The sequence below is a fragment of the Biomphalaria glabrata genome, chromosome 12, assembly GCF_947242115.1.
Source record: "Biomphalaria glabrata chromosome 12, xgBioGlab47.1, whole genome shotgun sequence".
NCBI lineage: Eukaryota > Metazoa > Mollusca > Gastropoda > Planorbidae > Biomphalaria > Biomphalaria glabrata.
In genome coordinates this window covers 31,310,572-31,336,560 of record NC_074722.1, presented here as the reverse complement: position 1 = coordinate 31,336,560, position 25,989 = coordinate 31,310,572, and the positions used below count along the sequence as shown (strand labels likewise).

The window sequence follows — 25,989 nt, the reverse complement described above, 5'->3', positions numbered from 1 at the left end:
ATAGTGGTGAATTTTGTTAAATGCCTTATAAAAGTTAAATAAATTGACATCTGTATGCTCATTATTACCCAAGCCTATCTAATCTAAAGATCTACATTTAAATTTTTAAAAAATGTTCTATTTATTTGCATAAGCAGTCAAACAATAAATATATAGATTTTGATATAGATCTATATTTATATATAGATATAGAAGTTATCTAGTCCCAGAAGCCCGATTGCTGACTGGAAATCTCGTACCAGGTCTAGGACAGCGAAGTCTCGTTAAATCTCAATCCAAATTTGAGATTAAAAAATAGTCCTTAATTTCATTATCTAGTTCTATTAAATTTAATTCAAATTAATAGTTATTATTTAGTTTACTGTTTATACTAATGTCTTTTCAAGACTGAAAACAACATTCCTTATAAATTTGCTTTATGCATCCACTATGTATACATTTTTTTAGATCTAGTTATAAGTAACTCATTGCGCATGAATATGTCAGCCATGTTCATTAAATGGTGGATTCTTTCTACAGTAACTGTGGATAGAACATCAAGTCGTTGAACAAGTTATTCTGATCAGGTTTATTTCTACGATTCTCTATCGTATGCTTTTACAACTCGTTTTACAGATCTAGATTTCGCTCAGCCATTGATCTAATCAAGATCTAGACTAGTTCTAGTCTGAAGACGTCTAAATCTAGTTAGACTAGTCTACTTAACCATCCATACGTCTCATACGATACCGATCAAAACAAGACTCATTGGCCATTCCCATTGGAAGACGTCTACGGTCTAGACTCATCACTTTGTCGACGTCTTTTCTTGGAATTAGATCTAGATCTAATTTAATTAAACTTCACTCAAGCCAGTGATTCTCTGAAATAATCTAGATCTTAAATTGAGTTTCTTTTAGACTATTGTCAAGACTCAACTGTCAACACATTGATTTGAATTGATCAGAGTCAGCGTGTGAATATTATGCTGTATTATTTTTTTTTACAAAGGTGTCAAAGGTAAACATTTTATTAGACCTAGAAATTGAATGTAGTCTAAATCTAGATCTAATGTTGTTGACTCTTGAGAGTCTTTATCAGTGCCAGTTCTGCATTGCAGCATTGGCATTTGAACATGCTGCTTGTCTAGATGACTTTCTTATGACTGCAGTTTTAACTTTTAAAATAATTTTATAATTGAAATAATTAGTCTATTATATTCTTATTTTAATTAAAGGACACACAAATTCTTCAGGGCTAGATTTAGTATTTAATCTAGGTTTAATTTATAGCTTTCTATGGTTAGTCCTATGAACTATGAAGAAAATAACTAGATTTTCGACTCCTTAGCTATTGGATTATCAAATATATTTTTTATATGGTCAGACTGGATCTATGAACACAATTTTTTTTGAGGTTAAAATAAACAAACAGTGCTAAACATTTGCAAAGTTGAATAAAAAATTATATTAAAATTAAATTATCATTCATTATGCTTTAATTATCAAATTTCTTCCACTGAATAATTTTCTCTTTACATCTTTTTTTACATTAAATTTGTTTTTATTGTCCCTTTTACCATGCTTCATGTCGCGATGGCTGAGTGGTTAACTGTTTTGCTTCTGAACCTGGGGTTCTGGGTTCAAATATTGGTGAAGACTGTGATTTTTAATTCGGGGATTATTAGGGTGCCCCTGAGTCCACCCATCGCTTATGGCGGAAAACAGATTGAGCTCTCAACATTCTACTTTTGAGACCAATTTTTTGACCGATTTCAAATTGGCTATTATGGACATATTATATATCATTTTTGATGCCCAAGAACAGGAATTCCAAAAAAAAAAATCAGAAGCAGCAAACAATTATTTCACATGAAAATTAAGTCATATTTAAATAATATTTTTGAAAAAATGTACACATTGTTTGGTGACATCACAAATTCAGAATTTTTTCTTTATAGTGTACTATGACCACTTCTAAATGGTAAGCATGTATTTTATACATGTGTTAATACTGTTATATTTAAAAAATATGTTTCTTAACTTTTGGTAACAGGGTCACATAAATCCAAAAGTAGATCTTATCTCTTTTTTTTAAAAATACTTTATAAAATGGTATTCACTAACTCTAGAATTCCTTACAAAAACAAATTAAAAAAAAAATGCTGCTAATGAAGCTTCCATAAACATAGATCTATCCATTAGTAAAAGCAAATTTACCACAGATGGTCTATATTGAGAGATAATGAATATTGAACTTCAAAAATGCATTTTCAATAGAGAATCTGTTTTCTGCCTTTTGGGTTGTGGAAAGTAAAGGCCGTTGGTTATTGTGCTGGTCATTTAACACCCTGCTCGTTAACTATTGGCTAAGAAACAGATGACCTTTAACATCATCTGCCCTAAAGATTGCAAGGTCTGAAAGGGGAACTTCTCTTTTATAAAAGTCTCCTTTTCTGCCTTGTAACTGATGTCACACCAAGCCATCTCACCAAACACTAGTTGTATGTGTATACTTGTACTAGCATTACCCACCGGCTACAACTGTTGTTCACAGGCTATATTTATTTAGTATATATTGACAATGTTTATTTTGCCATGTACTCCTTCTTTTTTTCTCACTTAAAATCATAATAGAAATACCCTTGAGTATAAACGTTCCCCATTCCTTTGGTTTGCAAATTGAAGTATCTATATGTTGAATTGTACTGACCTGTAAATTCAAGTTTCATTCTTAATTGAACTTTTTGATATGCTCTATGATATTTTTTAACTGGGGTCCTTTTTTTATCTCTTTGCATCTTGGACATTGCTAAGCTCACATATTTTGTCATTTTTAATCTTAATAAAACAGCATTTCAAAAATCTCTCCTAGGCCTGTGAATTCTAGTATAGGTTACATTTGATTGGAATAGCCTGCTTTAAACCCCCCCCCCCCCCCCCCCCCCCATCCCAAAACAATCACTTCTGGCTTGTGAATTCTTCTCCATACTCCACCTCCACATTACCCCCCCCCCCTAATAATTAGTATATAACATTGAATTGGAACAGCCCACTTTATAAAACCACAGTTAATTTGATTACTGGTATTGCTTTCCCCCCCCCCCCCCCCCCCCCAACCCTACGCATTATAAAATAGTCCTACTTACAGCGTTTCATTTTTGGACAAAGCTCTTTTTTATTACTGCATTCTGCACATTCAGCAATCACATGATATTTTGGCCCAAAACACCCGTCCCTACCACCCCCATAGGATAACCTGTGAAGTATAGTATCTGTTCTGATACCTCACAACCTCCCACACATAAATACATACTTCTGGACTGAGAAATTTAATATCACTTTTCAAAGTACAAGAAAAACAAATTAGATATCATAGGTAAAAATGTTCAAGCCATACACCTAGAAAATTTATTCAGCTTTATAATGATACCAAATACACGATGATCCACTAAAATGAAACAATTTGTTCATGTGTTAAAATTCACCAATGTGACCTTTTTTAGCCATCCACCTAGTGGGTCATTGTTACTGTGAACATTAATTGTATTGTTTCTTATCTATAATCTGATTATGACATTCAATATGTTTTGCAGGTTGATGCATTAAAATACATTGAATCATCAAGGTTTATAATGGAATGTCCATTACTGCAGCCTTTAGACTTCCTTCACATTACTCAGTCTTTCATACAATGTGCATGTTAATGCTGGAAAATTCAACTGTTATTTGTATTGCTAATTAAAAAAAACAAACTTTTTTTGCTGTATAAAAATTATAAAATGGCATCAGCTGCACTTTCAAACACACGAAGCAGTGGGGGTGCTAGGCCTCGCAATAAACCAAATAATTTACCAAACAGGTAAGCGTTGGACTTATTTGATTATTTTTTAACTCTTTATACTTAGCTAATTCAAGATTTAAAGTAACTTCTTAAAGCTCTTAAATAGCTGCTTCATATTATGTCTGATTTTTTAGACATGATAGATGGGTACTTTTTGATACACTGAGGTTTAACTGCTTATCATGGCTTTATTTTTAGTGGATCACCTTGTTATACATGATGCCAAATTATTAAATTTTTACTACCTTTACTATTTTAACTGAATACACCTTGTTTTTAATGATATAACTGTATAGAATTTAGCCCTTGTAATGTAAAGGGAGAGTGATCCTTAAAGGATTACAGGCACGACATGGGCTAAATTGTGCCGATGTGCCTAAACTCAAAACTCAAACCCTGTTATACATGATGATTCTGTTTTTCATAAAAAATTTAAGACCTCTTTGTCAGATAATCAAAAGGTATTTTATTGTGTCATTGTAATCTACACTGATAAGTCATGCATTCATCATTCTGTCCATCTACTTAGAGATAGCTTATATTTCTGAGATGTAGCAGCTTTTATGGATTAGATTATTGAACTCATTGCATTTTTAGATTTTTGTTTGTCTATTAATGTTAGTGTAATGAATTCATACTATAAAGCCCACACTAATATGTGGATTGAAATATTTGTTCGTGCAGACAATATCAAAACAATTATCAAAACAGAAGAGAAACTCCTGAGCCAGAGGTAAAAAGTTTTTTGTTTTATAAAGTTGAATAAATATTAAATATAAAATACTTACCTAAATTTAGCCATTATGTACATTATCCCACTAGACATTTTTTTTATTAACACTTGAAGATCGCAATGACACTGTCGGCGTCCAGTCTCTTAAGCCATGGTGTTGAAATGATGCTACAACAGTCCGATTAACTTTTCTATGTTTTCTCCTTTTTCTTATCTAATCCACATTTTTAATCACTTGAATGATTATTAAATGCGAACGAAAGAGCGGCCATTTAAAGTTTTTTCCTTCTATTTTTTAGCGTAAGTGATTAGTGACTTTTTCGTTTGTTTGCATAATGGCTGACTACCCTTCTTGTTCTTTGTCTGACTAAAGGCCTCCTTTGCCATTTTACTGCTGATCAGGCTCTAAATATCTTTTTAGATATGAATAATAGTGACTTAGAAAGTTGTCCTGGATGCTCTGAATGTGATTTTCAGCCTTCAGATTCAAGCAAGTCTGATAGTGAAATAGATTTACATTTAGACACCCCTACATCTAGTAAACGAAAGGCGGCATACTTTTATTTATTTTATTTTTTATTTTTTTTTGGAATGAGACTGTGCCTAAAAGAATTACTAAAAGTTAAAATATTGATTAAGTTTGACACTGTTATGTTTTCTCTGTAGTATAGTTTAATATTTTTTACGATAATAATGAATAAGGTCTGTTGGGATAATATATTTTTTTTGAGTAAGTTAATTTTTAAAAGAAATCAACTATCTTTCTAAAGTCACTTTAATTTATTTGTAAACACTTTATTAGTCACTTGTGTGTGTGTGTATATTTAAGAAATATTTTTGTGTTTTGATTTATACACCAGTTAGTTGAACCTTTGAGATTAGTACTTTGTATTGTTTTTTTTTTTTTGTTTTTTTTTTTTTTAGACAAAGGATCTTGTATTAATTTTTAACTTTACAATTTTTAGCCATCAAGAATTTCACCTCAAGGTTTATATAATGATCCCAGAACTGCCATGATCATGTGCAGTTTTATGGTAATGAGATTGCCTTTTATTTAAGATATATTTAGTAAAGACACACATTTTCTTTTAATGTAAAAAATATTATTATGATTATATAATGCAAGAAAAAAAAAAAGGTTATAATAATTGGAGAAAGATTTACTCTAACTATTTAGAGCAGTGTTTCCCAAACTGTGTTCCGCTAGGCCTGACTAGGTGTTCCACACAAACTACTGGATTCTTTAAATTGAATGGACCTCATTCACCAATCATAAACAAACAACATTTAACCATGTGGTGCTCTATCTCTTCTATATAATTTACGATCTAATGTTTAATTCATGATGGTTGTCACGTGACCGTTTGTTTCGTTGCTTTCTCAATAAGATCACGTGACTAAATGTTGTTTGTTTACGATTGGTGAATGAGGTCCATTAATTACTAATGCATAAAGATTTTTATAAGGTCTTCTTGGTAACAAAATAAATTCTATAACATCACAATGAACTTTGAACTGATTTAGATTTTTTACCCTGGCTTTAAACAAAGATACAATAAAAAATCAACTATTAAAAGATTTCTGGTCAAGTATTTGGAAGAGTATCACACTATTTTAAAACAAGCTATGGTTAATTTAGTTACCTATTCCCTATTTGTGTGAAGCAGGATTTTCTTATGATGTTGCAGCAAAGTCAAATTCTAGAAACTGGCTTGACACCACACCGGATATTAGAATTCAGCTTACCAATATCGTACCTAATGTCAAAAAGTTATGATCATCAGGACACAATACCATCCATTAAACCTTTTTTTTTTTCACTAATAGTAAAAAATTCAACCTAAAAAATAACCAACGTGTTCCGCTTAATTCTCAGAATGCTTGAAATATTCTGTTGAGGAAAAAGTTGGGGAAACACTGATTTAGAAAACTTGGGATATCTAGTTTGCCATTTATTTACCAAGACATCAAGGGAGGGTTTTAGTCATGTTACATTTACTTTAGAACAACACTGAAATATAATGGGGTTTTTTTTTACAGTAAAAGTACATGTAATTCAACTACACAATACTGTGACCTTTAAAACTATGATTGGTCTAAAGTAAACTTAAATCCCAAGCAAAATAATCATAGGTGGCGCTGTGGCTGAGCGGTATGGCGCTTAATCCCAAGCAAAATAATCATAGGTGGCGCTGTGGCTGAGCGGTATGGCGCTTTGCTTCTGTACCGGAGGTTCCGGGTTTGAAGACTGGGATTTTTAATTTCGGAATCTCTGAGTCCACCTATCTCTAATGGGTGCCTGACATTAGTAGGGGAAAAGTAAAGGCGGTTGGACGTTGTGCTGGCCACATGACACCTTCGTTAACCGTAGGACACAGAAACGGATGACCTTAACATCATCTGCCCTACACGACATGGTCTAAATTGTGCAGATGTGCCTAAAATCAAATCATCTGCCCTATAGACCACAAGGTCTAAAAAGGGAACTTTACTTTTTACTTAACTTAAAATATAAGAAGAAAACTATTATAAATATTGTATAGAGCCAGGCTATGATACTTTATTAGGCTATTATTTAAAAGTAATAAAACTTATTGTTGCATATTTTCTACCAGAAGATATTTACAAGAAAAAATGTAATACATTTCTTACTTTTAAAAACAGGGCACACGAACAACAGTTAAAACAACAAGTGGTAACACTTATAAAGGACATACTACTGGCTTTTCTGAAAAAGTAAGTATAATCAAAGGTTGTTTTTTTTTTCCTAAACTCCATTTAACAAAAATTGTGTTTGTAATTGCTTATAATGCAACGAGTTGAAAGATTTTTTGGTCACATTTAGTATTACTCAAAATCAGTCAAGTGGGAAATGTTGTTTTCAGCTAGCACATTTTTAAAACTAATAAAATAGGTCATAAATTTAAAATGCTTCAAACCCATTGGTGAAGTTTATTTTGATGACCACAATTTTGTGGGTTTCACTTTTCCCAACAGTAAATGAAAAATTAATTTCCCCAAAGTTATCGAGCAATATCTTTGCAGAACTGAGTTTTCTAATTTGGAATGTTGCAAATGCTGGCAGAGAATATTTGCTAAAATTGTTTCCCTAGCTAACATCATTAGATATTTAATAATTATGTTAACATATAAATTTTCCATTGCAGGGAGACATTGCCCTTTGCGATGCCAGACTGGAAGATGAGGATAACAACTCACAGAATCCAGTTATACCTGGAATAATTATTCACAAAGATAGATTTGTTGTATGCAAAACTAATGGAGTAGATCTTAAAAGCATCTGTTCTGGTAATTAGTAGTTGTTTTTTAAAATTACATACTCATTAGTGAACGCATAATCTTCTTGATTTAATTTTATATCTTATTGTAAATACTGGAAATCTGGAGGACACGAAATATTCACCATGCCAAATGAGAACATGACTTTTGTGTTAATAAACTGAGCACTGAATTAATTTAGCAAAGCCAAGGAGTCACCTTTCATTATTGGATATATCACTAGAAAATTATAAGTTTGTAAGAATGGTTCCAGAGGTGCAGGCCTCTTAGAATCGCTTATCATTATTTTTTATTACACTAAGTCTATTCAAAATGTATCGCTGCAGCATTATTTTTATTACAATTAATTTTCAGGTTCTGATTTTACTGATTCTGCAATAGCTAGCAGGTCAAATGGCAGCAGTACAGAGGGCCAACTGAGACAGTTACAACCCTGGCAAGATGACGATGCTCAGGATATTAATCCTAATCTATCACTAGATGACAAGGTTTTTTTTTTTTTTTTTAGAAATCTTTTTTAATTCTACTAGAACTCTATACTGCTTAAACTTCCTCTTCACTTAGCTAGCTGGACCTAAACATTTTTTTTATTTTTTTTTTCAGAATGGAGGATGGGAAGCCAAAGAAATGTTTGCTGTAAATAATGAAAAATTTAATGTGCAATCTTCTTTTAATGAAGATATGAATGAGTACACGTAAGCAATACATTTATTTCCCCTTATTTTAAACTTTGATTAAAAAAAAAACAGTACAACATTGGTATAATTTTAATTTAAAATACCCTTTGCTTTAAATGTCAGTCATAATTTTGTGTGTGTGTTAATAAAGAAAAAAAAAGAGCTCACGTGAAAAGGGCAGTGTAGATAATATTGCTTGATTGATATTCTCAGAAGAAACAATTATTAATATGTTATTAGGCTGTTCAGTGCAGGAGTTATAAAATAAGTATTTCAGACTCATATATTCTCTTATGATAATAGTGTGAAGTCTGTGTTGGCTGTATGGAATTACAATCAATAAAGCTTAAAATGCGAGAGCAAGATGCTCAAATGTCAGAATTTTCCACTTTGTGATCTACATACAATGTGCACCGTTTTAGTTGTTAATTAGTTAAAGGCTAAGGGACGTTATGTCAGCTATTTCAAAGCGTTTATGCTATTTGTAATCTATACCTTAAAAATATTTAGCTATTACTTCCAAAGTAACACTTTTGAGTTATTATGCTTATTAAAGGAAAAGAGAAGCTATGAGTTCACATTGCCAACAGGAAGTGGTCTTGATTCATGGAGATGAAAAGTTGTACCAGAAGAAATCAAAAGTTAGCTTTAGTTTGTCCTGTACTACAAATGAGCAAATTATGAGATATTTAGTATAAGAACTGAAACACAAAGTTAAAACGTCTAACTTTTTTATGTATGTATATATAATCAAACATGTGATGTGGAATCAAAAGTTTCCACCACAGAGAAACCACACATTTCTTTAAAATGAAGGATGTCATGGTTAGTGTAACACCCATTGTGTAACAAGAGTTTGTAACTACTTTGTGTCTTATTGGTTTTTTTTTTTTTTTTTTAAATCTTCTGTTCAAGATGTTTGTAATTAAAAAGTAATTATTATTTTGCCTGTATCATTTATTGATATGCCCTGGTGTATCACAGAACAAAGTTACCAGATCCTAACTCTGAGGGCTATGAAGAAAGGCAAAGATTTGCCCAGAAGCAAGCAGAGGAGATTGAACGTAGTGAGGCATATCAAAATAGGATAGCTAAGGAACTTAATGATGGGGATGAAGAAAACCGCTTTTCAGCTGTTCATCGAAGTGGGGAATCACAGCAAACACACCGCTCTGTGGAGTCTAACAACGCTGGTGGAAAGAACCCGTAAGTATGCCAGTAGTTAAACATTTTAATTCATTTCTAATTTCTGGGAAATTGTTGTAGGGATGAGAGAAATTGTACAAATTCCTTATTTAATACTATTAGATCTAAATACATCATAATCAAAGAGTTTTATAAAAATTATTTTAAGGTTAGATTAGGTCCTGGCAGAAGCTTTTTAGAGCTAATGTACTAAAACCCTGAATATTTGCATTAAACACATTTCTTTAGTTCTCTACTTTCACTTATAACCATGATATTACTTTATGATAATCAACAATTTAAAAACCTGAAAATCACTTTAGGATTTATTTGTTTTTTTGTTATAGATACAAAACTTTTTCTCCAGTCTGATATTATTTTTAAACTGTTGTTAAATTGTCTAAAATTATTGCCACCATAAAAAAAAATAATTTGATTACCAGTATTAGCTTAAATCAATTATTACACATTTTAATAGTATAATTCAATTGTAAGTGTTGAATGATATAGTTACATCATGTTTTGTGTTTCTTTTCATATTTGATGACCATATAAAAATATATTGAAGGCTTGCTTAAAACTTTTTGTTTCCCTAAATTTTTTATTTAAGATACACAATACCTGCACTCAGAGGAGATGGGGAACAAAGCTTAAAGAATGGATTGCCAAGAAATCAGGCCAGGCAGTTTCAAAGACAAGTGTCTCCTTTATCTGCTTCCAGCCAACAATCACAGCAACATCCCCACCATCATTCTCAGAACCCACGGCCAATAAACAACCATTACCAGGGCCCACCACCTTCTTCCAATGTACCATTAAGAAATCAAGGGCCACCGGTTGTACACAGAGCCCAGGCATCCCAGAACCACAGTGTCCCTCCTACACAGCTTCAGTTCACACAGCAGCAGCCTCCTCCTCCCCCTCACTCCCACACCCAGCCCCCAGCGCAGCAGCATCAAAGACCAGCACAGCAGCTGGTGTCGCCAACCCAGCATGTCAACAGTAAATCTCAACCTCACCCTCCTCATCAGCAGTCCTCCCCAGCCAATATACCATTGTCTTCTCTAACTCAGCAGGCCCCACCTCAGCATCAAGTGCAGAACAAGATGAGCCCTCCAAACTCTCAGGCGCCACAAACATTGCCAAACGCTAAAAGTGTTCCAGCTGCAACTAATATCAATGGACCATTACCCCAAAACAATATGACTAGACCACAGAATGTGAAACAAATTAATGGAGGTATTTGAACTAAAAAATTAATTATTCTTAATTTCCATAAATTTATTTAGGATTTTTTTCCCCACTATTCTTGTTTTACATATTTAGTTTTATGGTTAAACAAACTAGTTGATCAGCTATTGTTATTTTGTTCTAGATGGGCCAAATAATATAGAGAGTCCAAGTCAGAAACATTTAGAAGCCCAGTTAGCAGGCCCAGTCTCAGCGGCAGATAGTCAACAGGTGCCCAGGACTGTTGTTCCTGTTTCTCCCCCATCAGTGCTTTCAAATGAGAGAAGAGTTGGAAGAGGCATGGAAACACTTATAACAAGCCCAGGTCACTATGGCAATTTATTGTATTGTTTGTTTTTACGAAATGATGATTCGTAGACATAGTCATTCAAATTAGCATTTATGTAAACGTTATTGTTTTTTTCTATGGTGTTGCAGAAGAGAGAAAGAAAAGTGTGGAGACATTAAAAGAATTCAAGCGCAATTTTAATTTGGTAAGTAGAACACTGCTATAGTAACTTGTGTTCAAAAATGACACTGACAGAACTTACCGGAATATACTACTGTTTTTGTTTCATTTTATTTGCTTCATTTTATTTCTTGTTTTTGTTTAGCATATAGTGCAAGCACTATGCATAACATTAATTAAGAAGTAAGAAGAATAGTCCTATAAATTATGTAAATTTTTATTATATCAAAAAGTCGAATGACAATAGACAAGAGGAGCCGGTTGAGACAGTTCCAATGGCAGCAGCACCTGTGGCTTCAACAGCACCTGTCAATCTAACACCAGAAGTAGTTTCTCCTCATATAGAACCCACAGAGTTTCCTCATAAGCCTTTAGACAAAACTGATGAAGAGGAAGCACCAACTGATAAAGTCAGGTAGGGCTCAGATACTTTCTTTTCTATTGTAGATGTTGAACATTTGTTGCCATTAGAAAATGTCACAATTATCAACATTTAGAAACATTTTTTTTAAAAGAATATTTTAAATATTTGGTATTCTTTTTATATCTATTTTGTCTTCACAGTAAATCAACATTGAATCCAAATGCCAAGGAATTCAGACCAGTAAGATTTTTTTTTTATTAGTTTCAAGTAGACCAGCATAGTTTTCATTAATTTTTTTTGTTTTTTCATATGTGTATTGCAGAAGTCTCTATTTACTTCCAATTAAACATCTGGTGCATTTGTTTTGTAGGTTAATATTGTTCTGTTGTGTCAATTTATTTGTGATGCTCATGTTAGATTTTTCTTTTATTTATTGCCAGAAAGTCCAAACTATCACTGAAGCCCAGTCCCCCTCTCCTCAGCCTAGGAGTTCTCCTCATATACAGCAGCCTATGGTTTATTACAATCCTGTTATGGTGCAATATCCAATGGTACAAAATACTTCTAGAAAACGAGGTAAGCTGTGGTGTTTTTTTTTTTTAAGATAATGGACCCCCATTCAGACCTTGCAATCTATGGGATAAATGATGAAAAGGACATCTGTTTCTTTGGCCCATGATTAACAAGTGTGAGTATAATGATGCCAGCACAGCCACAAGCCTTTACCTTCCCCTATTAACGCCAGGTACACTGTACTCATTAGAGTTCGATGGACTCAGGGCATCCTAAGAATCCTGAAATCAAATTCCCAGTCTTCAACAAGATTCTAACCTGAGACACCCTTCTTTTGGAAGCCAAGTGCTTTGCCACCATGCTCTTTTCTTTTTTTTTTGTGAGAAAAATTCCAATTAGCCAACCAAGTAACAAATTATTTTGAAGCTAGTTTTTTTGTACATATTCAATGTTCTATGCGAAGCTTCTTTTACTTTGATACATAATTGATTGCATGGGCAAAAGCGCACTTTAGATTACTTCACAATAATTAGTGAATGAAGTCTTAGAACTGATGAAAATGTTTCAAACTGTCTGGATAGCAATCCTTTCTGAATTGAGTTATTGAGATAACCATAGCCCAAAAATTGTTTTAAAAATGTTTATTCTTTAAATCTGCACAATTATTAATGAAATTCTTTTTCTTCTATAGCTACTGTTTCACTTAATCATCAACTCAATACTTTGAGTACTGTACCTGATTTGTCGCATGTGACTGGACAACCACTTTTAGCAACACAGCCTGTAGTACTCATGCCAAGCAATGGACAGCAGGGTTATCCGGTTAGTACTGATAGAGTCTTAAACCTGGCTAGTTTAAAGAGCACCTTTTGTCTTCATGGCTTTGTGCCTGGTATTTATCCCCTGAATATGGATATATCAATTTAAAATATATTGAATAAAGTGTTCTATCAAAATAATACACATTTTAAAAATATTACATTTTAAATTCTGTTTTTCAGTTTCGGATGTTTTCCCCTGGTGTTAACTCTATAGCACTGGCTCAAGGTGGACAGCACATTGGAATAGATCAAGGGTCACAACAGGGCCAACCTCAGACTGTATTTAGTAAGTTTGTTTGTACTAAAATTTTAGAAAAAAAATATTTTCCTGAAAAAGAAAAAAAGCTTTGTTGTGTGAAATTGAATGTTTTAAATATACTTTTTATTTTTTATATATTTGCTTATACAGCCCTAAGTTTTAAACACAATGTGTTTTGTTTTATTTGCCAGTGGCCGCCCCGACCCAGCCTATGCCGGCTCATCTTGCACCACACCCTCAGCCAGCTCACAGTCAACCTCACCCATCGTCCAACCAGGCACCCCAGCCAACACATGTTCCCAACCCAGCACCATCACCAGTGCAGCAGCACAACTCCCAACAGATGCAGCAGCAATTGGCACATCACATGTCACAGGTGCCCCCTCAGTCTTTGACCCCCCAGCCAGCGCACTTCCCCCAGATGAATCTAAGCTATGCCATTCCTGCCATGCCTAGGACCACAGTGTCTGGGCAGCAAGGCATCTCAGCAGCACACCCGACAACAGTTAGTATAGGTTATCCTGTTTCTCAATATCCTTATCCTAATGGTAATCCAGCTCAGTACCCATTTGCACCTGCAGCACACCCACAGACATCCCAAAATTCCTCACATGGGCAAGGACCTCAACCTCAGTATGTCATGATGCCTAGTCCACATCCACAAGGGCATCCTCCTATGCAGCAGAATCCACAACCATATCCAGCTGGTATCCAGTTCCAGCCCCAGCACAATATTATGCAAGGTAAGAAACCAGTTATTTATAGTCATGTTTACATCTGTATATATGTGGTAATGTTGGCTATTTGACCATTGATGACTAATTGAAACAATTTTTTATTCTAGGACCACCACAGATGCCCCCTAACATGGGCCCTAATCCAAATCAAGGTGGGCACCATATAATCCATTCACCAATGCCTGGCATTCATCAACAAGTCTCAAGTTCTCCAAGCATGTACATGCCAGCTGGTCAGTTGTTTTAACTTACTTAGACGTAGATGTTTAATTTGTTTGGTACACAATTTTCATTGCATGGTATTCTTAATATCTATATTATACATTGTCCAAACATGAATGGAAACAAAAGTACTTTAATGAATGTTGTTTTTTTTTTTTTTTTAAAGTATTCTTTGCAAAGCAAGAAAATGTAATTTCCCATCCACTTATTACATTAGTCTGTTTTTGTTTAATGTTAGCTCCTCAGTTCTATGTGCCTCGAGAAGGCTCACGAAGGTGAACGTTCAGATTTGTTGGTTTTTGTTGTTGTTTTTTGTTATGCAGTTATGACTTTTTAATGTTAATTTTCATTGTTTAAACCTAAGTTGCCACCATGTTTTTATTTATGTTTACTATTAAGTTGTTAATATACAAAATATGCTTGTGAAATCTAAGATAGAGCCACACCTGTGCAGTTCTATAAAGTGACAGATGTTGAAGTCTATAATAGTTACTTTCATCACCATGATCTACTTGGTCAGACAAGTAGGTTTTGGAATGAACGACTTTGATCTATCTTTTGAATGATTAAAAAAAATTATTTAAAAAAAAAAAAGATTTTGAAACAATTTTTTGTATATATGATTATATATGTAAAGTCTGAATTTATGAAGATGAGCATGTTTTTCTTCTTTTACCTGTTATTTTTTTGGGTACAGATACATTTTTTAAAAAACTATTGCAAATAGTAAGATTTTGTAGCCTAATTAAAATTAATTAAATCGATATCACAAAACATTTCTTGGGATATTTTTGGCTGAAATTCTGATGATAAAATTTTGTAAGATACTTTGAATACCTTATCTAAATTATTATATGGTTTCTTCTGATTGATTTTGTTTACTCAGTAACTGTGAGTGTTTAAAAAACAAACGAAGTTTCTCTTATCATGGTCTGCTAAGTTAATGGAATACATCAAATGACAGGATCAAATTTCTAATTTCATAGACCTAGTATTACTAATGATAAGAGAGTCAAAGAAAGTTTTGTATGTATTGCCTACAGTCTAGTTAACTATAATTGTAATGACTATTTAGTATTTTTGCTTCTTCACCTATGAAACCAAATCCAGATTCTAGTATCATAACTTGACTTGGCAGTACTTAGAATCTTTTTTTTTTTTTTTTATAATTTTGAACAGTTTGTAGCAATGCAGTTTTAACACAAAGGTTTGAAACTGGTATAAAGCAAAGCTAGTTTTTGTAATATGCAGGCAATGGATAATCTACTAAGTAAATGCATAGATCACATTATTTAAAGTAATCCCTTGAAATTTTTGTTTGTGTGTTTCAGCAGCTCTACAGCAGTATCAGCACCAACAATAATGTTTACTTGGCCTTAGCTATGCAAGGTAAAGTAGCTACATGTTTGTTCCTATAGAAGACACTAGGCTTTAATCTCACATCCTCTCACTTTGTCGCAGACATTTTTATTTATAAATAATGTATCTTCTTTCCAGCGTGCATAATGTTAAATGTACATGAAACATTTTCAGAACCTTTCTTAAATTTCTAGTTTTTGGAGACCTATATTTCATGTTGTAGCCACACTGGCTGAGCAGTAAAGTGCTTGGCTTCTGAACCGAGGTCCTGGGTTCAAATCCTGGTGAAAACTGGGATTTTTAATTCCAGGATCTTGGGCGCCTCTGAGTCCACCCAGCTCTAATGGGTACCTGACATTAGTTGGGGAAAAGTAAAGGTGGTTGGTCATTGTGCTGGCCACATAACACCCTCTTAAAACTGTGGGCCACAGAAACAGATGACCATTACATCATCTGCCCTATATATCGCAAGGTCTGAAAGGGAACTTATGCTTCATATTGCCTTCTTTAATGAAAAATATTAAAAGACCTTATACAGTGGTAATCAAAATTGAGTACAAGTCCAGTTTTACTGTAGTCAGTGCTTATTCATTAAACTATGTCATTTCACATAGGTACCTGTATTTAAAATGTTATGGATAAATAAAACTTTGTCCATTCACATACCTGTATTTAAAATGTTATGGATACTTTACTCAAAACAATTTGTTTGTGTACATTTCAGAATGTAAGGATGAATGTGGACACAGACTCATGCAGTATCAAGGAGTGAATGTAGGGAAAGTGAATGTTTTTTTCTCGTCATCTTTAGCACAGAGTTGAAATGCTCGCTCATGCTCAAACTGGCTCATGTGTTTGGCATCTGTGCATCAGCATTTACAGACCAATTTGTCTACAGCAAAGGTTGTACAGAAGCACAGAGGCACCATTATGTTTGTGCTCTTAAGAGATTTAAGGCAATAACAGACAAAACAGTTTTTTTTTTTCTTCAGTAACTTAAAGTTGTGAAAATTGTGGATCAGAAACTTCAAGTTAGTGAAATTCAAAATATGTTGAACTTACAGATATATTCTATTTAACCTGGAGGATTTATTCTGTGACATCAGCTGTGCTCATTTCTTGTGGGACTGTTTATTTCAGACTTTTGGAGGCTGATCTTAATCAAATGTTTGATAAGCACTGCTTTGTTTGGATCTTCAACTAAAGGATTTTACCTGCAAGCCTAGGAATGTATTCTCTGTTTCTTGGTTGGTGACTATTTTGAACTCGTGAAAGCTAATGGACTTTCTTAATTTCAATTTTCATTTTAACTTTCAAGTTACAGCAGACATCATCTGGTGTAGAACTTAGAAGATGAAAAACAAAAACAACTTTTTTGTAAGTTTATACTTCCAAGAAAATCATAATATGTTAATGCTGTGTTGACATTGCTGAATTTGGCATGTCACATCTTAGGTTGAAAGGTTTTGTTTTTTTGTTTTTTTTGTAGGGCGCCTGAAGTGCCCTATCAGGGTTGAGCACCTTACTAGCTTTTGTTACACCTTCAGTCTTGATGCATACCATTGTGTATGACAGGTGACCTACAAACAATGAGATTCACTCTCCTTCCTTTGCGCAATGTAATTTTATGAATTGCTGATAGTGAATTGCTGTGTGTGCAGATAGGTTTGTAAAGGTTGGTTGTTAAAAAAGAAAACTTAATATATGCAAATTCTTGTTTGCATCTGTGAGTGTTTGTACTGTCAGGAATTGGTTCATTGCTTTTTAATTTTCCTAGTATTGAACCATTAGTGAATGTGATGTTGCCCAATCATATTTCACCGTTCCATTGGATTTTATTTCATCTTTTTTTTTTTTTATTATTTAGTGGCCTTAGAAGATATTTTTTGTTGAGGCTACAAAACTATAGAATCCAGTGCAAATTTGTTTTTTTTTTTTTGTCTAATGTGTGTTCAAGTGATATAAATGTGTGAATATATCAGTAGAGAGTACATCTTAAAAGATTATTGACAATTTTTATTCTGTATGTACGATTCAGGTGAGCAATGCTTTATATTATTATTATTACTACATGGAGTAAGGTTCAGCCAGGAGATAAGCAAAAGGCTAATCACATACATTTTGTGATATAAAAAAAAAACAGAGAGAGATGAACTATATTAATTGATAAATGAGTTCAGCGACTGAAGACATTTTATACACATTTATTTATAAACTGCAAATTTTTGTGATATACTTGTAAATTGATCACAAGGTTGCAATGTATATTTCTGAGGGTGTTGCATTACATCGCAGAAGTTGTACTGCATCGCAGCAGCATTCATGTGGAGGAGGGTATGTCATGCTGCATAGTTGGTATTTGGCACTGCACTTGAAAGTGAATGGGGGGGGGGGGTACTTACCATAAAACAGTGCCTCTCAAGACCCAAATTGTAGCAGGCTGGTATTGTAATGATTTAAGGGTAGTGTGCAAGTGTGGATTTATAGTGAAATAAAAAGATCTCTCTGGTTTAAACTGGACACATACAAAATTAATCTGCTGGCCTTGTAAAAAAATGTTTCAAATAATGGATTTTATGAATGCTATGTAAAAAACAAATTAACATGTCTGAGTGGGTCTTAAGACTGATATCCATTTTGGTCTAGGAGTTTTTAATTTGTGTGGCAACATTTTCATCTTTGAATTTGAGTGTTGATGCCACCTAGGTATAATGAGTTAGTGTATTTATGTTCAATCTGGTCAACTTTGTTAATGCTATGTGTATGACTGGGTGTTTAAATGTGAATGGATGTGTTAAGATGTTTTTGGATCAGGATATTTGCTTGGACTAAATGAGAGCAGCTATAGCATGGGTTGATATACACTTGGTTTGAGTTGTACTATAAGTGTGAAGTTTTATCCCGGGCTTGGTGTGCAACAATAGATTGAGCCCCAGACTGGTCCCAAAAAAGCAGATTTTAAAATTTGCCAAAAGCAATATTTAAAATTCCTTCTTGACGTGTTTCAGAAATTTAGACTAAAATGTGTAGAATTTCAAAACGATCAAATTTCTCAACAAAATAAAAGAATGATCTGATATCCAGACTGCAGCCATGAAATTGTCTGTTGTCAAAGAAAAGTGAGTGAGTGAATTTGATCTGTTTGACATTGTTCACAGTACAACGGGACCAGTCCTCCATATGTGATAAGAAGTATTTATGAATGCAGATTATCTCATCTTATCATCTTCTTCCTCAGACCAAATCTTCCTCTTTAAATACATTGAATTTTTTTTCCCCCCTAGCTTACCCAAGGGCTCGCAGGAAATAGTATAGACTGCTGAAATTTTTAAATATGTAGCTCTTTTTTTTTTTTTTTTTTTTACTTTGTTCTAGAACTAGTGGAGGGGGGTGTGTTCCATCCTGAAGTCTTTAAAAAAAAATGTGTGTTTGCTTGTTTAAAACATTTGTTTCAGAATAGCTCGGGTATGTCTACAATTATCATGTTCATGATCATTTCATCACCACATGCTATTGATCCTTCAACAGTGTCCGTTAGGTCAGTTCTCTGCAACACTAAAACTATAAGCCATCCTCTAGGGTGAGAGGAGAAAAAAAAAAGGGGGGGGGTGGGAGGGGGTTGATAATGGAAAATATTACCTTCAAAAGAATAAGACCAAACAAACAAGTGTTGGGGTTATAATGGTGACTACATAAAGTTAATTTATCAGGCAGTTTACCAAGAGGAAAACAATGCTTTGAGTGCTGTGACTAGAGAATTTGGTCCTCTTGGTCAGCTGCCTGGAAGATTGATGTCTATTGATATTAGGAGCACTTGTCAATGTTTGGGTTGACATTTGTCAGATGTTCTTTTTTGTTTTCAGCTTAGGGGGATACAAATGTAACATTCTTTTTAGAACAAATGAAATTAATGTATTTTTTTTTTTGTTTTGGATAAAATAAAGTTACACCCACAAATTCTTGAAGAAGAAAAAAAAAAGTTAAAAAAAAAACAACCTATACTTGGTGTTGTGTTTTATTCTTGTTTTTAGTTGCATGCACATGTCTTTTTTTTTAAAGTGACTATTGAATACCAGTATGGACTGTGGAGCTTGAGGCTGAATAGCTTTCTTTTAATAATGTGGCACCTATGAGCATGTATATATGCAATATTAGTAGGAGGCTTGTTTATGGGAAATTAAAAAAAAACCATTTAAAAAAACCATTGCAACTTATGTACTGAAGATGTTAGTACACAAATGCTTCTCAGTGGAAGTACTAAGGATATTAATACATAACGAAGGCTTTATATAATACAGACGTTACTTCAAAAAAGAAGATGATTACGTCCTACGCGTCATGCATTTAGTCATGCATATTAACCAATGACTTAAATTCTGCCAAGTCACTGGTTTTCCTGGCTAGCTCAGGCAACCCATTCCATGCTCTAATAGCACTAGGGAAGAAGGATTTTGCTTTGCATTGGAAATACTGAACATTAGTTCACAATGGAAGTATTGAAGCTGTTAATACACGACATAGGCTTCACTGTGGGAGACCTATATTTCATGTGGAAGTACTAAAGATTAATACGCAACATAGGCTCACAGTGAATGTACTGGAGATGTTAGTACGTGTAGATTGTTGGGCTGATCATAAGCCGAACACTTAACTTTAAGAAGTTTTATTACTCCAAGGCGATGGTCAAACTAAATTATTAACTCTACTGATGTCATAACCTTAGATTATACAGGAACTCTTTTTTTTTTTTTAAATTAATAATGAAACTAAAAAACTGTTGGTCTATTTATTGTACAGAAGATTTGATACACATGTGTTGTTTAGTCGTAAAAGGTTTTTCAAATTGATGGCATTGTAGATTTCTTTATATAGTTATCGGAATGGTTTGATTACACACCAGGCTGTGAAATGACTCAACTACGATTGGCTGGGCATATGATTCGTTTGTTTTGATAGCCGACTTCTTAAAAGACTATTTTATTGGGTACTTTGCAATGAGATGGACAAAAACTGGGGAGTTCCCACAAGGAATGCACAACTAAAAAGGGGGGGGGGGCAATCCTATATTGAGCCCCTTAGAGATCAAGTCAGGGGCGGACTGGGTGTCAAAATCGGCTCAAGCATTTCTATACAGTACAGACCATAAATTGTATATCATATGATGGGCAGTGGTGTCACCCCCGCACCTGCCCCTTTAAATTTTTTTCCCTTTTTTTTTTGTTGAGCCGTAATACATACATTTTATAACGACCTACGTTTTTTGATAGTTGAACACTATAAGATGAGTGTCTATTAAATTTTAGAATTGTTTTTTATAATTGTATTTATAATTTAATGGATTTGCGTAGTCATGTGAAACTCTGCACTCACCCTTAATCTTAAAAATGGAAGACATTACCATTAATCTATAGTTCAATTTTACAACAATGCAACTAAAAGTAAATTACACTGCTGTTTTTTTTTTTCTGGACTTCAAACTTGAACACTTTTCATCAACTTGATCCAAGTTAATATCTTTAACTATCTCAATTTAATTAAATTTAACCGTTGTGAAAGTGTCGCCTGTTCATTTGTCTCAAAAGGTTTTTAATTTTAAAAATCCATTTTCACATGACGCCAAACATATGCAGCAGACAAGAAACGGTTGATGGCTGAGTTTAATGATTCAAAGATATTTTTTAAGGTCTTGGAGGCATATAAATAATGCACTGTCAATTTTTATTTTCAAGAATAACTTTTGATTTTTTAAATCTTTTATCAGTCATGGTACCTATTTCTGTTAGAATGTCGCCTTTTGAAAAATCATCATATGCAATATTTTGAAACTGACATCTACAATACTTTGTTGGTTCTTGAACTAAAGAATTTCTGGATGGATTGCTTCAGATGTATCTCCTACATAAATGATTGCTTCCAGTAGGAGCAAGAAGCTCAGCGTTACGATCTAAGCACATAAGAATGAACCTCTTTTTGTCTTCTTAAATAGTGAGTCCGGCATCTTGTATTGCTCGCCTGACATTTTCTTCTTGTTTTTATTTGTTTTCTTCTGAATCGCGTTCCTTTTTTGTTTTTTAGAAGAGCGTTTTTTTTATAACACGTTCTGCTTTTGTTAAAGAAAAGGTTCAATTAGTCACCACTTTGTCTCCAGAAGAAATGAAGAAATTAATTGTAGATAAAATAAATGAGAAATGGACGAGCTCCCACCCAAATCACAAGAAAGATGACGCTTACTATAAGCTATCCCGACAAGACCAACGTCTAATCTTTCGACTCAGGACCGGACACAACAGAATGCGACAACACATGTTCCGGAAGCTCAAAATTGGAACCAGTGAAATCTGCCCATGTGGAGTATCACCAGAAAATGCAGACCACGTCCTCCAAAACTGCTCTCTTTACCAAGAGGCCCGTATAAGACATTGGCCCCAAATCACCCCAATAGAAAGAAAACTATATGGAGAGCTCCCTGATTTGGAAACCACTGCGCAGTTCATCTCATGTATTGGTCTAGTCATATGAACACTCCAACATAACAATGAGAACGATGAAGAAGAAGAAGAAGACCACTTTGTCAATAGTTGAAAAGATAGGCCTACTCTTGTGTATCTTTGGCTTTCTAGTACACCCCCCACCCCCCCAAAAAAAAAAAAAATAAAGATAGGCAAAATAAAAAAAAATTTAAGCTGCACCTGGCTCTAGTGGCAATAATTTCAGAATGAAAAATGTATTTCAATTGTACCAAAAAATGCTAGGCAAAAAGCATTTTTCGAAAAAGAATGTTGACCACATAGATTGTGTGAATCACATCTATTAAATAACTTTTCTGTTAGTTCTTAATAATTTCATTTTCTCCTCCATGCTTCTAGACATTGCTCGAGACATTTAAATATATTAAATTGATCTCATCAGCTTTTTTTTTTGTTTCCCTTCAAATCTTATGACATTGTGTACTGTGTCAGGTGTGCTGTGTCAGGTGTGTTGTCAAACAAAATAGGCCTACAAAGGTGCTTACAATCATTCTTTTCCTTGTCAATTGCTTTTGTAGCCGGATGCCCTTGTTTTCCAATTTTTTAATCCAGATGAATTCTTCATACGTCTTTTTTTGATATTCCAATTTCGGACTTTTTTTCAACAAAACATTAAATTAAGTAAAAAATTTCTATTTCATTTCTATAGAATAAGTTGAAAATAGTCGACAAAAAAACAAAACAAAAAAAAAACAGTTTTTTGCTATTGACTAAATCATCTCGATCGATTAGCAAGCATCAGAACCAGTACTGGCGTATAGTACTTTTCCTTCTGCTCTGGATAATATCCTTCGTAAATCATGTGAAATTGACACACGCCAAGAAGAAAAAAAAATCCCTAAAATATTCAAGTATATCATTTGATATTTCATTATTTGTCATTTCATTGACATTGTTACATTTCCATCATCTAGAGATTCTAGCTAGATTAATAGAGTTTCTAGCTAGATTAATACATTTTAATAAATAGAATGTGTCTAGATTCTACTAGTAACTAGATTTAGATTATTCTAGATCATTTCACTTATCACATATGTACCCGGTACCGTGGACTGCAAACCTTTTTGGTTTAAAAAAAATTCTATATCTAGATTAAATTTCTAAAACTAGCCTGCTTAAATTTCTCATGAATTAAACACGTAAAAATGCATAAATCTAGAGGTCTAACTTTATCTCTTTCTATTATTCTATACTTTTTGATAATAAGAATAAAGCTTGATTATTTTAATACCGATGCGCGAAACCGTCTCTATCCTCTGTGCTAAATATAGTCTAGACCTTCTTCCTAATGAACTTTGTAAATAGAACAATGAAACAGCATAAGAATATATAATTTAAAACATTAAACTTTGCTAAGGTAGCGTGGCCGAGCGGTCTAAGGCGCTGGTTTAAGGCACCAGTCTCTTCGGAGGCGTGGGTTCAAATCCCACCGCTGCCATTACTTTTTTTTTTTTCTTCTTATAAAGACTTCATTCAGAATTCAAATATTTTATTTTTTTTTAACTTAAAAGGAAAAAAAAAAAAATGAAAATTACGCACTTCTCTCATTGAGAATCGTAATATAGGCTTCATAGGTGAGTTAATTTCTTCTTCTAGATCTATTCGTTCCATTTTTTTTTTCGCAAAAATCTAATTATCTTATCCTAGAGTATCTTCATAATTACGGGTCGGATTTAATTACCTGGAGAACCTTGGCAAGATTTTGTAGTTCGTAGCTTATTCTTTTGAAGGCTTAAATGAATATGCTCTAATTACTGCTAGGATACAGAAGGCATATGGTACATTTAATTTATTTTTCCTTATATATATATTTTTTTTTAAGTTTTACTTTTTTTTTTTTAATTTGTGGTGGCTGTTTTTTTTTTTTTAAGATGAGGCACTGTCAAAGCAGAAGTAAATCTGGATATCGTGTACACCAGTGGTCTTCAACCTTTTTCGGTCTACCGCCCCATTTTCGTATTTTTTTCTTTAAAAAAAAGTCCGTCAGCTCCCCCCTTCCTCTTAGAAAAATACTACGTACTAAACAAACGTTAGAAGCAAATTAAAAAAAAAAACATGTCATTATTAATTAATTTTTATGTTGCCTAAAATATAATTATTATACAAAAGTTATGTCATTGTCATGACTTTGATTCAAATCATTTGATTAATCCCTCTATAGGTTATTGAATATTAGGGCCTACTATTTTTAGATTTGATTGTAAATTTAGCTTTATTTTTAATATAAATATTATTATTGCTGAATTCACTAAAAATGAAATTAAGTAAGGGGAACATTGTGCCCACTGCAGTTTAACAATAGGCTATAAGAAATGTCAAGCTTTAAATTATCCCAAGAAATGTGAATGTCTTTTCTAGGGGCTTCATTTAGTCTAATTCTTTGCTACTCATTAAGATTTTTGCAGCCCTAAATTCAGTTTAACCATGTATGTTGGAGGAAAAGCTTAAAAATAATTCCATTTTGAAACACTGTTTTGGAAGTTTACAGGAACATTTAAGTGCAGTTGTGTCTAATAGCGCCGATTTCATCGCTAGGTGATGACGTCATTTGCGCTATTTTTTTCTTTCTTTTATAGTGTTAGTAGATGACTTCCCCTTGCTACTTCGTCATAATTTCTTATGACATAAAATGAATAAAATGATTACGTAGCAAGCCTTTCGTAGTTAATTGTCTGTTTCATTCTCTCCATCTTGTGCCGTAGAGCCAAGTTGTATTTTGTTAGCTCTTGAATTTCTCCTTGGATCTGATAGTGGATAGCCTTAGCATTGTTCCTTGGATATATTTCTTGAAGGATTATTTTGACCCCTGTTTAGGGTGAGTTTTATTTTCACATTAGGCCTATATAGTTGTTTGTATTTGGATTCGATCGTATTTGTATTTTTATAATTAGATTAGAAGATTAGAGGAATATATTTTTTTATCTTTCTATAGGGTCTCAGTGTCAGTCTCGGTCTCAGTATTGAGATCTCAGCTTGAGGCTACAGGACTGAGGTTTCCATCTCAGTTAGTCTGTCTGACGTTTCAAGTTTGTTGTACGAGTCTGAGGTTCCAGATTCCAGACTGCGGGTTGCTGTGTCCAGACCTGCTGGTACAGTTCGAAGTTGTGAGCTTTGGTGTTACTATGAACTTGTTTATTGTGGATGAACAGTCTCTCGGATAAGAGATATATGGACTTGTCATGAAGTTGTTGTCGTGAAATATTGTTAAAGGCAATATTACTGAACTTTATAATTGTTTTATAATATGTTTGTTTGATTTATTGTAATCATATTACAAGTATTGATTTTCCACATCAAATTATATGTATTTATATTGTGCTTATCATTATCATTGGTCAGATCGCATTGTCATTATAAATATATAACTAGATTAAATTCATAGTTTTATTTAAATCATCATACACATAGTTTATTAGTTTATGCACAAGTGGGTGTGTATGGTGTGACTGTCGGGCTGAAATTTGGTACCAAAATAACATATATTACAATAATATAATATAAAACACATTTGGAATTTAGGTTAATTTTAATACATTTGTAATACTTAATAATATTTTAAGTCCTGACATCCCGGGCATGCTATCCTGCCTCATAGTGGCACCCGGGTGGAAACGATCGTAAGAGGAAACGATTAGGCTAAAGTGTAGCAAAACAAGACTCCCGTGGGGGTGCCTTAGGGGGTGCGAGAGCATCCTCATTACACTGCGCGGAGTTGTAAAAAAGCTCCCACAACCTTGTCACAATTCAGGCGCTGTTCCTCAAGGGGCCGTT

General features: G+C 33.6%; 1 protein-coding gene and 1 non-coding gene across 5 annotated transcripts; both read left to right on the top strand.

The window, feature by feature from the left end:
* The first annotated feature begins 462 nt into the window (after positions 1 to 462).
* On the top strand, positions 463 to 19,690 carry LOC106052969 (ataxin-2-like). 4 transcript variants are annotated; one of them, XM_056005743.1, is made up of 22 exons: positions 463 to 999; positions 3,575 to 3,840; positions 4,507 to 4,555; positions 5,521 to 5,589; positions 7,220 to 7,291; positions 7,723 to 7,864; positions 8,210 to 8,343; positions 8,459 to 8,550; positions 9,517 to 9,738; positions 10,328 to 10,956; positions 11,093 to 11,272; positions 11,386 to 11,441; positions 11,650 to 11,831; positions 11,981 to 12,020; positions 12,221 to 12,356; positions 12,985 to 13,115; positions 13,295 to 13,400; positions 13,565 to 14,116; positions 14,218 to 14,343; positions 14,571 to 14,607; positions 15,667 to 15,721; positions 16,416 to 19,690. In XM_056005743.1, exons 2-21 carry the CDS (start codon positions 3,761 to 3,763, stop codon positions 15,710 to 15,712), a joined length of 3,081 nt encoding a protein of 1,026 aa, XP_055861718.1. In that variant the 5' UTR covers positions 463 to 999; positions 3,575 to 3,760; the 3' UTR covers positions 15,713 to 15,721; positions 16,416 to 19,690. The 4 variants fall into 4 exon arrangements, with proteins under 4 accessions (XP_055861718.1, XP_055861717.1, XP_055861720.1 ...); XM_056005742.1 differs by having other exon boundaries at positions 15,664 to 15,721; XM_056005745.1 differs by lacking the exon at positions 14,571 to 14,607 and having other exon boundaries at positions 464 to 999.
* A 3,884-nt stretch (positions 19,691 to 23,574) lies between these two features.
* Trnal-aag (transfer RNA leucine (anticodon AAG)) lies at positions 23,575 to 23,656 on the top strand. The gene has a single exon. It is a non-coding gene; the product is annotated as a tRNA-Leu (tRNA).
* Positions 23,657 to 25,989: the final 2,333 nt, after the last annotated feature.

Excerpts from the sequence above, each read along its gene's own strand:
- LOC106052969 (XM_056005742.1), top strand. The coding sequence starts at position 3,761 with ATGGCATCAGCTGCACTTTCAAACACACGAAGCAGTGGGGGTGCTAGG. Across the intron at positions 8,551-9,516 it reads GAAGATATGAATGAGTACAC|AACAAAGTTACCAGATCCTA; the intron begins GTAAGCAATACA and ends GGTGTATCACAG. Across the intron at positions 13,401-13,564 it reads CCAACCTCAGACTGTATTTA|TGGCCGCCCCGACCCAGCCT; the intron begins GTAAGTTTGTTT and ends TTTATTTGCCAG.